This window comes from Camelus dromedarius, chromosome 9 (assembly GCF_036321535.1).
Source record: "Camelus dromedarius isolate mCamDro1 chromosome 9, mCamDro1.pat, whole genome shotgun sequence".
Taxonomy (NCBI): Eukaryota; Metazoa; Chordata; class Mammalia; order Artiodactyla; family Camelidae; genus Camelus; species Camelus dromedarius.
This window is the reverse complement of record NC_087444.1, coordinates 14,430,950-14,441,994: the sequence shown is the minus strand read 5'-3', so window position 1 is coordinate 14,441,994 and position 11,045 is coordinate 14,430,950. Positions and strand designations below refer to the sequence as shown.

General features: G+C 42.5%; 1 protein-coding gene across 6 annotated transcripts in view; it reads left to right on the top strand.

Annotated features, from left to right (window-relative positions):
* The first annotated feature begins 2,166 nt into the window (after positions 1-2,166).
* The window catches only part of SORT1 (sortilin 1), a 60,232-nt gene continuing 51,353 nt past the window's right edge, over positions 2,167-11,045 (top strand). For 2 of the 6 annotated variants that reach the window (XM_064488793.1, XM_064488792.1), the window contains exon 1: positions 2,167-2,521. In XM_064488793.1, the coding sequence (XP_064344863.1) occupies positions 2,210-2,521 (312 nt within the window). In that variant the 5' untranslated portion in view covers positions 2,167-2,209. Of the gene's footprint in view, positions 2,522-5,579; positions 5,709-6,392; positions 6,412-11,045 lie in introns of those variants that run through there. The other 4 variants (XM_064488794.1, XM_031457736.2, XM_064488796.1 and 1 more) reach the window with 3 other exon arrangements.

The window sequence follows — 11,045 nt, the reverse complement described above, 5'->3', positions numbered from 1 at the left end:
AGAGAACTTTGGTTTTTTTTGGAATTTTAAATTTTTCTACAAGGCTTCTTGTGTCCATTTAGACAGAATCAGAGAAATAATCTTACTGGCAAAAGCTAGTTTTGTGATGTGTAACTGCTTTCTATTCTTTCTGCTGCAGAATTTACCTTGGAGAAGAGTAAGGGTTTGGTAATAAGACAAATCTACATATTTTAGTCCTGCCAATAAGGTAAGACCTTAGGTATGGTATTTCACAAAGGAGATCTGACAGTGCAACTATTGTATTTAGTGCCTGTGTCATTAGACAAAAGTGAAATACTAAAATAGTTCATTCACTAACATTTTCTCAGTGCCATATGCAAGGTACCATGTCCCCAATGACTGATACAGTTTGAGGAAGGAAATACATATTCTGTAAGCATATAATAATAACCAAAAGCAATATATTAAAAAAGCGAAGGTACAGGTAATTCTAACAGCTTCACAGAGTTTAAGAGTATATTTAGTAATTTCTCCAGGAGATGGCACTGTTGAGTTGTCTTTTTCTCTTTTCAGACAGTAAGACAATAGACCATTCATCTTTGTGTCACCCAAACAAAGAAATATTCCTATATAGCCCCTCTTCTTTCCCCAGCTAATCACATGCTACTGGAACTGACTGTCTTGTGATCTACTCCATAGTTGGCAATAGATTAAAAATAATTTGTATTAAAAAAAGTAATCTGACACATTGTAGTTAATAGAAAGGAACAAATTGTTCACCAGTTTTCATGGAGCTCTGTCTTGTCATTTCAGTAGCTGAGAACTTGGAAGACTATTCTAGTGATTTTACCAAACTTCCCAGATGCCATTTAAAAATTTTTTCACTTGTCATGTCTTACTATGGTGGTTATGGCAAAATGTAAATTTGTAAATGTAAAAAATGTAAATCTTTGCAAATTGGTGCAACTAGAAGGATTTTAATGTAAACCTTGGGTTGGGTTCATTGCACCATTCATTTTGCTCTACAATGAATATATTCTCATTTGGGTTTACCTCCAGTTTATAGTTAAAAGTAATTTCTAGTTGCTTTCTTTATTTGGATGTAACATTTTGTATTCTTTATATCTTTCTATTTGCTACCTTTTCTACTGAACAACTTCTAGCATTCTGAAAGGTTGGAGTCAGTAGGGAGAATATCCAGAACTGGTTTTACCTGCATTGCATGTTCCAGAATGAAGTTATGTGTGTAGTTTCTGCGATAAAGAGAACAGTGTAGGGGTTTTATTTATTGGAGGCAGGATGCTAATTTAGGGGACACCATATGCTGAAAACCAAACTTGTGCAATACACTCAATTGCAGGTCAAGGCACTTTGGTGAAGATAAATATGCATCTATGTAATGATCATGTCTAAAATAGGTCCTGGGCAATGCTCTTGCCCCCTACCCGCTTTTACCTGCCCCCTACCCGCTCTTACCTGCCCCGAATGCCTAAGCTACTTTCTAACTCCAGGAAAATCAATAAGCAGTTCCTCCTTTGGTCTAACTCCTTGCAGAAGAAGATGAGTGAGACTTTTCCCCAGGCTTGCGTGAGTCAGGGATGTCCTGATGTCTATCTGCCTTCGTAGGATTTAGCCCACACAGTTCGCATTCACCTTTTATCAGAAAGGCGGCTGCTTCAGTAGACAATGGGCGCTCCAGTGTGCGAGGGTTAAAAACCAGAAGCACCGGTTCGTGACGGAGCCCCCTTTTCCAGCTGAGCAAGCTAAGGGATAATCTTAGATTTTCCAGGCGCTGCCGCAACCCAAGGAGTTTTAGGGGTGCCTCTGAGGGAGAAGAGGGGACTAACCCAGCCCCAACCTGAGGGTGCCAGAGGGACCCGGAGGGGTCGAGACTCCACGAAGCGGGGGAACTTATCTGGAAGGAGGAAAGCTCCTACGCTAACTCTGGAATCCCGGCCTCGGAGACTCCAGGCGAGGGGTGTGATGACCTCAGCCGTCTCTGCACGTTTCAGCCAATCAGTCCCGCATCTTGGCATCCGAATCCAGGACCCCCGAAGCCCGAGGCGACGCGAGCCAATGAGCAGTGGGCCGGGGAAGAAGGACAGCCGGCCAGCCTATGGGGGCGGAGAGGCCCGGCTGCGCGTATCCAAGGAGCGCCGGGCTCGGGCTCGGGGGTGTGGCGCGGCGCCGGCGGGGGTGGGCGGGCGCGTCGGGCGGCAGGTGTCGGCGGCGTCGGCATTCGGTGGCGATGGAGCGGCCCCGGGGAGCTGCGGACGACCTCTCGCGCTGGCCTCACGGCCTCGGCCTCCTCCTCCTCCTCCTCCTCCAGCTGCTGCCGCCTGCGACCTTCGGCCAGGACCGGCTGGACGCGCCGCCACCGCCCGCAGCGCCGCTGTCGCGCTGGTCTGGCCCCGTCGGGGTGAGCTGGGGGCTGCGCGCGGCCGCGCCCGGGGGCCCGGCTCCCCGCGGCGGCCGTTGGCGCCGCAGCGTGTTCGAGGAGGACGAGGACTGCGGCGGGGTTCAGGACTTCGTCGCCAGGCTGGCCAACAACACGCACCAGGTGAGCGGGCACCGGGCCCGGGCACCGCCCGGACTGCGAGGTGCCGCCCCTGGGCCCCTGGGCCCCTGGCGGCAGCCCTCCCCGCCCGCGCAGCTGGCCCTTCTGTCTCTGTCCGCGCGCCTCGCGTCCCCGCGGAGGAGACCCCGGCGGCTCGCCGGCCTCGCGGCGCCCGCGCCCCTGGGGCTGCGGCCCCGAAACTGCGGCGGGCGGGCGGGTCAAGTCTGGCCCGGGGAGCGGTTCCTGGACACCGCGGCCCGGGCGTCTGTGTTTCGTCACAGGGGGAGGCAGTCTTAGACTTTCACGGCATTTTTTTTTAAGTTGTCAAAATCTCTCGAGCGTCGTTGTTTTCCGTCTGTGTAAATAATTAGGATCCAGTAACGCTATACCCCACCAGGAAGCTGGAGGAATAATTACCTCTTAAGTGGTTGGAAGTTGGGCTGCGCAGAAGCGAAGGTGCGTCCTCTCGGGGTCAGTACTTTCAGGGTGGATAGGCGGCTGTTCAGAAATCCCAAAGCAGTTGTTAGGTTACTGTGTATATTTTAATAGTTAAAGAGAGAAGCTTGGAAATGGGATGACAGTATATACGTGATCTCTGTTTTTACGCCTTCAGTTTGACCTTCTATCATGGCATTGGACTCTGACCAGGATGTGTATATCCTTTTGTAACAAGGTTTCCAGCAGTTAAGAAACACATTGCAGTTATTCTGCTTTGAGCTAGGTCCTAGTCGAAAACTTTAAAAATTGTGGCAGTTCGGTCTCTGGGGACAAGCACCTCAACCTTTGCACACTATTGGGTTGACAAAGCCAGTTGTTAGGAATGGCCCCGCTCCTTGCTCCAGTGCAACTTGGGCATCTTCCCCATGTATTTTCTAGAACTAACGATTTGATAGTTGCTACCTATATTTGCACAATGTATTTTCAAATTTAATATATTTTTTCTCTTATACACCTTCCTCTTTCAAAGAGAGTTGCACATGGGGACAGAGGTGAGTGGCTAACTGTTCTTGTCGTTGTAGAACTATATTATGTAGAAACCAAATCTGTCTCCCTTTGGACTGTCCTTCTCCCTCTGCCTAAACTATACTTGTTACCTGTGCAGAATTCTCTGATATGGGGACCCAGGACAATTGCAGTCAAAGCACAAGCAGTCAGGGATAACTCTTGCTTAATGCAGTCCAAGCAGCAGCTGTGTAAAGGTGTCCAAGCTAGTGCCGATGTGTGGGACAGGTTGGGTGCAGATAGGGTAGAATGAGTACTGGGAAGTCTTCCTGTTTGATGAGAAAAAAAAATTGTGTAGACTTCCATATCACAGTGGGGAGTTGAGAAAGGCTTTACAACACCAGTGCCTAATTTATAATGGGGCCGCTTCCTTCCTTGAGCCAGCTAGACACAACATTCTTATTCCTAATTTCAGATTTTTCTCTTGCTGGTTGACCTACCTTTAGGCTCTGAGCTTACACCTGGATTTATTCCTTTAGTCAGAGTCTTCCCTAGTTGCTTTGAATTGATATGTCACTTGTAATATATTGATTCTAAAGCAAGGGGTTGAAAAAGCTGCCTCAGGGGATTCTTAGGCCATATCTACTGAAGAGCAGATCTGAAACCTCATTCATTGAAGTCTATATGTAAAAAAAAAAAAAAAAAACCTTCCTCTTTTTCTTTCATTTTATTTAGCTGCAGTTTCCAGTGATTTCTTTTAAACTTACTTTTTTAGTCTCCTTTCAGTGACCTAATAGAAAAGAGCTTTTTTTTTTTTTTGCATTTCTTAATCATTCATGGTTGCTTCTTCAGAGATCCTATTTTGTAGCCTATAATGGTAAAAGTGGAGCCACTGTTAATAGTCATCACCTTAGAGATGGTTGACTAAAGCAGTTCTTAGCTGTCCACCCCCTTTACCAAGAATTGTTCCATAGTAGTCTGTTCTGCTTTTCAATTCTTTATTTCTAGGAGTCATGATAAATCATCCTGAGCTCTGTTGAAGAGATCTAGTATTGGCGGATCCTCTATAAACAGTGTGAAATAAAAGAATCAGTATGACAGAACTTTTTATCAGAAATATGGCATACTTTTGTATAGCTGGGAAGGTGCCATTTAGAGTAGTTTTTCATGAGATGACAGGATTTAATTCCCAAGAAAAATTAAAAATTCTTGGTTCTCTTATTTGCTATAACTTGCTGTTCATCTGAAGCCATATTACTTCATGTAGCCAGAGTACATGAATACCCTCCAAATGTCCACGATGTGCTAGATGCTGGGAGTGCCAAGATTCCAAGACGAGATAAGTCAGACTGGAGAATGAAAAGCCTCAGAAGGTTTTAGCAAATCTCCTAGACCTGTTTCTGTGGCTTATTTTGCTTGTGAGAGTATGTTGGCACTTAACTAATCTTCTTAGGAAAGCAAAGGGGAACTAAAGCATGATAGTACTGTTCTATTCTTCTGGTTTTAGGAGACCTGTGCCCTAATGACCTATAACTCAGGCTTCTTCACTCATGAAATCCAACTAGTGCGTGTGTGTATTTATAAATGCTTTTTTCTTAGACTCAATAAATAACCTTCCTTTTGCCTTTAACCCCAGACTGTTTTCATGCCATGCTTTTAACTGATCCTTTCCTTCAAGTGTTTGGAGTATTCATGACATTTATGACCTTTGTGCATGAGAGAAGTTGAGCAAGCCTAGAAGATTTTTTTAATGTTGGTTGCTAAGTTGGATTGCTTCAAAACATTCCTCCTATAAGCACCCCTTTGAGGTTAGGCATGAAACTCTGTCTTAAAGAAACAGATGAACTGCCTTGGCCAGAGTTATGGTGGTGGCTGACATAATTTCCTTACTTCTCGTTTCTGAACTCAGAACTTTTGACAGTTACCTTAAAGCTTTTCAAACTTATGATTAATAAAGCCAGGAGCTGTTGTTGTTCACTCTCTGTTCTCCTCCTGTCTGTCATTAACTCCTTTACACGTAACTTCCCAACTTCTACCTCAACATCAAAGCATCTGGTTTCTTAAATAAACAGGCCCTGAATGAGGCCGTGTTGTGCGGGGCGTCAGCTCTGAGAAGAATGTGTGTGTGTGTTTGCTGGTGCTGGCAGAGCTGAGTCCAGGCCACAGGACTGAATGTGCCTGTTGGAGGCTTCAGGGAGCTGCCGCACTTAGTCTCTTGTGGATCTTTGTCACACCCGGAAATCTGAAGGTCAGTGCCTTTAACTGCCCCGGAACTTTCTAACTGCCTTATTTATTTCAGTACCCAGCCCCTCTTCATCCTACCTTCCCCAGCACTCCCACCCTCACCCCCTAGTTACTCTTCTCTTGAGTCCTGTTTCATCTGTTTATTTTGGGATCAAGAAATAGGAGTTCTGTAGGATCTCCCTCCTGTCCTGGTTGAGCAGAGTGAGCACAGTCCTCCCGAGGATTCCACACCCATGCGGTGTGCGTCAGGCCTTTAACCCTTTGGGATGTTAAATGACTTCTGCGTTGGGGATTTCGGTTAGGAGGATTGGCAGAGTTGATGAAGTGTATTTATCTGGGGGAAGGTTAATCTTCATCTGAGGTTTGGTTGGACGAGGGTAGAGAGCTAGCCAGCAGGACAAATGGCTCAAAGGGAATGCAGTGTAACAGTTAGGTAGGTTCTCTGCTGACTCAAATATTTTTGCTCTGCACATAGTGATTTTTAATTAGAAAATTAAAAATCAGTATGGTGAATCTCCTATCTGTTTGTGAAAATAATTGGAAGCAGGCTTATGTTCTGGTCGGTGTCTAATGGCTATTTTCTTTTTGTAACGATAACAATAATAGGCTCTTCATCCTGCTATTTTAATCTGATGTTTCACGTCAGGTTCGAAGAAGCTGTTAACAACCTCTTTTGCACTGTGCCGATTTCCAGTCAGCTCTTGCCGGTAAGCGTTACGTTCTCAGTAGGTGACTGCTGAGACTGTGCCTCCCAGCTTTGTTCTAGTGGGCCTGTTACCCTTGTGTGATCCTCATAGGAAGGGCAGTGCTTAACACCAGGTTGTAGTGGTCCGATAGGAGAGTCACATTTCATTTTCTTCCTCCATTCCTAATCACCCCTACCACTCAAGTTCTGTCTTTGCAGAGAGTGAACTGTGCTTTGAGACTGGAGAAATGATGCTCTGATGTTTTATACAATTAGAAGCTAATATTAAAGTAGACAAGACTATCAAATTTGATATGCAATTAAAATTACAGCTTTTCCGGCAAGAGGCTGTGTGGCAGTGGCTCCCAAAATACTGTAAAACAGACACTGCATTTGTAAATTTCTGAAAAAAAATTTAGTTATCTTTCTTTTTGTAACCAATGTTTCTATTGCATCTTTTACTTCTCTTTTTAAACACTTGGTGAAAACTTATTCTTCCCACTGTGTATGTGGCCTCACTGTTCCGTACGTAGGTGGTTTTGAGGAGTAATGGGGCTTGAGGAACAAGATGGTCAGTTTCAGTCAGTTCTGGGCAGGCTTTTTACTGTCACTGTAATGGTGACTACAAAGTTGGGTTAGTAAAATGTGGCTTTGAGCTAGCTGGGTTGAATGAACCTTCATGAAAGACCTCCATCCATTTAGAGGTTGTTAGTTGAATGCTGAGCATGTGGGGGTTTTTTTTGTTTGTTTTTTTTTTAAGATTGAGGCTATTTTTCCTGCTCTATCCTCAACCCAAGTCTCAGGAAACCACAGAGAAAACAAAATCTTTGATTCAGAGCCTGTGGTGTTTTGCTAAGAAAGTTTTCTGTGAATGTAATTTATTTTCTGTTTTGCATTTCAGTATCTGGCCCTCAACTCCTCATCTACAACATGAGAAGTTTTGGACTAGATTTAAAATGTCTTTAAAAATTTTGTGATTCATATGTAAGAAGAGGCCAGAGGTTGTGATCACAAATGTTTATTGGTTGATTCCAAATTTAGAAGCAAATTGTGGCTGTTCTGCTTCCCAGTTGAACTTGAACGTAGCCTGAATTTCACATCTGGGGGTAATTTGTTACCACCTCCAGAGCTTGCTTCAGTGAAATACGAGTGTTCTTAAAGATAACAGGAGTACTTTTTTTTTCCATATAATTATGAAAGACATTTGACTCTTATTTTTTGGGAAATACTTTATTGTTCCTTGTTGACTGAAAAAAATCTAACGCTACTCAAAGCTACTAGCTTGGATAGTCCAACAGCAAACCAAATTTGCTAGATAGCTAGCAGTAAATTTTTTTTCCTTCCCTATAGTACTCTGCCAAAATCAGGGCTTTTCTTTTTCGTCCTGGCTGCCTATGTGTTTGAAAATATATGCTTGGCTTACTGTTAATATACTCAGTCCTGTGCTAGTTAGAAACTTAGGTATGATTAATTGGCTTGATTTATTTTCATTAGAAGAAAATGTGTTTTTTTTCCTGCTACGGCTTATGAGTAGTACCTCTCTTATATTTGCTTTTGTTAAGAGTTTTATTCTTTTCTTCCTGTGTGTTCTAAAAAACTAAGTTCTAATATTGTAGTTGAGCCAGTTTGCAAATCTCGTTCAACAATAAGATCACCCTGAAGGACCAAGAAAAATTGAACTGAGAAGGACCTTTTTAATTAACTACTACTTCCTAGACAAGATAGTTCATATCAGATGTTTATCTGGTACCTGCTCTTTGTCAGAGGGATTCAAATCATAACTATGTTGTATACAAAATTCAAAAGAAATGTCTTAATACCCAGCTTTGAGTCTTGGCTCTGCTGCTTCATAGTTATGTTGGTGTGATCGTGGACAAACACTAAACTTCTCTGACCTTTATAGCTTGTTTGTTTTAACTAGAGAATCAACTTTAGGATTATTTGGAGGAGCAAATGAGAAGTTCTATCAAAATGTATTGTTAAATGTAAAGTATTGTATAGATATCATTCACTTTAACACGTTTGGGGTTCAGGCCTCTGTGTAAGGAAAGTGGAACATTAAAAACATCCAAATTGGTGTCATTTTAAAATGGATTTTGTTGCCAAGAGTTTGGGAGAGCTTTTGAAGAATGCATGAACACTGCAGTGCGGTGGTCTGGGAAGGTCTCACGGATGAAGAGAGAATCAAGGTGTGGAGGGAATTCCTAGGAGGATCTGTAAAGGCAGAAAAGGTAGGAAAGTCCAAGACATGCTCAGGGAATGGTCAATGGAGAGTTTATGTTGGGAAAAAGTAGTTCATGAGGTATGACTAAGGTTTCCAGGAAAACATATTGAAGAGTCAAAAAAGATAGCCCTCTGAGGAAGCTGGAAAGAGAAGGGGGATATGGGTAGGGAATGTGGTGTTAGGATTTACTAGAGAAAGTGTTTTGTTTGTTTGTTTGTTTGTTTTTTAATTCTTAAAAAAAATTTCATTGAGAGGAGGAAGAGGTAATCAGGCTTATTATTATATTTTTTTAATGGAGGTACTGGGAATTGAACCCAGGACCTCATGCATGCTAAGCACGCACTCTACCACTGAGCCATACCCTCCCTTGGGTTTACTAGGGAAAATGTTTTAACAGGTAGTGGTAGACATGAGGCTAGAGCTGGATAAACCAGAGCTGAAAATGGGGAGTCAAGAAGAGTTACCCTTTTAGAGGTTGAGCATTACTGTGGTCTTGGAAGAGTATGTCCAATAGGAGAGCAGAACAGAGGGCAGGACAGACTGTCTTTTATACTTGAAGTGCTCAAGGTTCTAAGGAACATTCCAAGACTCCAGGACCTTATTGAAGGGAATGTGAGCCAAGGCATGAGAAACCCAGGAGCTCTAAGACAGTGAAGCCCATGAACAGATTTTCTGAACATTTGTGAACAAGGATAAGATTGAACTCTTGCTGATAATGTGCTTAACAGTTTGAATTATAAATTGTTAGGCTGATTAGCTGGTCAGATCTCTTACCTAGGAGGCTAAATGTCTTGTTTATGTGCCAAGAGCTGGGACATATGTCCCAACATGGTGCTACATTTGGAAGTATTTCATAGAGATGTTTTAAGTCAGTGCATTTGCTTTAGGGATAAGGCGTGGTTATAGACCCTAGTTGTAAGTCACACAATTGTGAATTCCTGTCTGTTCTTTAAGGTCATAGTTCCCTCAACAGAGCTCAGTTAGCCTTTCTAAAACCTCAGTTCACCCTCATGTAAAATGGAGCATTATCATGAGGCTTTGAAGAGAAAACGTTTTGAAAAACTTGAAGTACTAAATACGTAGGATTTATGTCATTTCTTGATAAGCTTGTTGATCTGTTACTGCATCCGGAGAGCCCAGTTGTCAGCCAAATGATCCTGATAAATACCAACTCCAGAGGAGCGTGTGCATAAAAGGAGACAGATGAGGCATAAATGTATTTGATTTTATTACTTGGCAGGGTTGGGTGACAGGCTTGGGCGAGGGTGGCAAGAATGAGAGTGAGTCAAGATTGGCAGAAATGTAAGAAGCATATGTGTTCTTTTTTTAACCTTCATGATTACATCAAAAATTTAACTTGTTAATATGAGTGATACTAGCAAGTGATATTAATTGGAGTTCTTTTAGGCGGTGGTTAGGAAGGAACATGATCTCAGGTCAGACCTGGATTCATACTTCACTGGTGACCAGGGACAGATGGATTTCAGTGAACCTTAGTTTTTTCCTCTATAAAATGGGTATACTAATACTTACCTCTTAGGGTCCTTATGAAGATTAAATGAGGCAGTGTAGGATTTGGTGTGTATTCATTCTTTATTGAGGGTATCTTAAAATGATTATCACAAGGTTTCTGGTGCATTACTAGTTAGATGCTCAAATATTTGTGTATGCATTTAAGGGTTTTTTTTTCCCCATAGCTGTAATATTCCTAGAGAATTAGTATGGGTACTCACAGGAACCAGATCTGGATTAAGAAATATATACTACTTATGTCCTTGGACTTAGAGTTGAAAAAAAAGTTGGGTAAGGTGAGGGAGAGACCATCTGTCCAAAGTGTCTTTCTTGAAGCTATGGGAGATGAGGAGAAAATAATAATCCCACCATTGTCAGATCCTGGTCATCTGGTTATAATAGCTGCAGGTGTATATAGTTATTTACTTACAGTGTTAAAGAACTTACCGATTATTAAAAAAGACTACTTATAATTCAATAAATATTTCCCTTCTGTGGTTTTAAGTTGACAGCTTTAAAATAGCACTTTGCCTGTTTCACCCTCATTCATTAACTGAGCAGCCACCAATAGTTTTGTGCTCTATGGACCTCTGTGAAGTTTTAGGAAATATTAGTGAGATGTGATAGGTACTCCTCAAGAATTTAGCTTGGAAGCATGGCAGACCAGAATGCCAATGGAATTATTTTTTATTGTGTGCATATCTCTTTAATATTTCACCACTTCCTGGCCTGTGTTAACTCTCTATTCTAGTTGAAGTTGCTTTCTCACCAGTCCCTTTAGCTTGCCATGTGCTCTGTTGCTTCTCCTTCTTTGTTCTCATGGCATTCCTCCTGTCTGAGTACCTTTCTAGTTCTGCTTGTTTTTTTTTTCCTCTCCTACAACATTTAACTACACCGTGTAACCCAGCACTTTACTATGG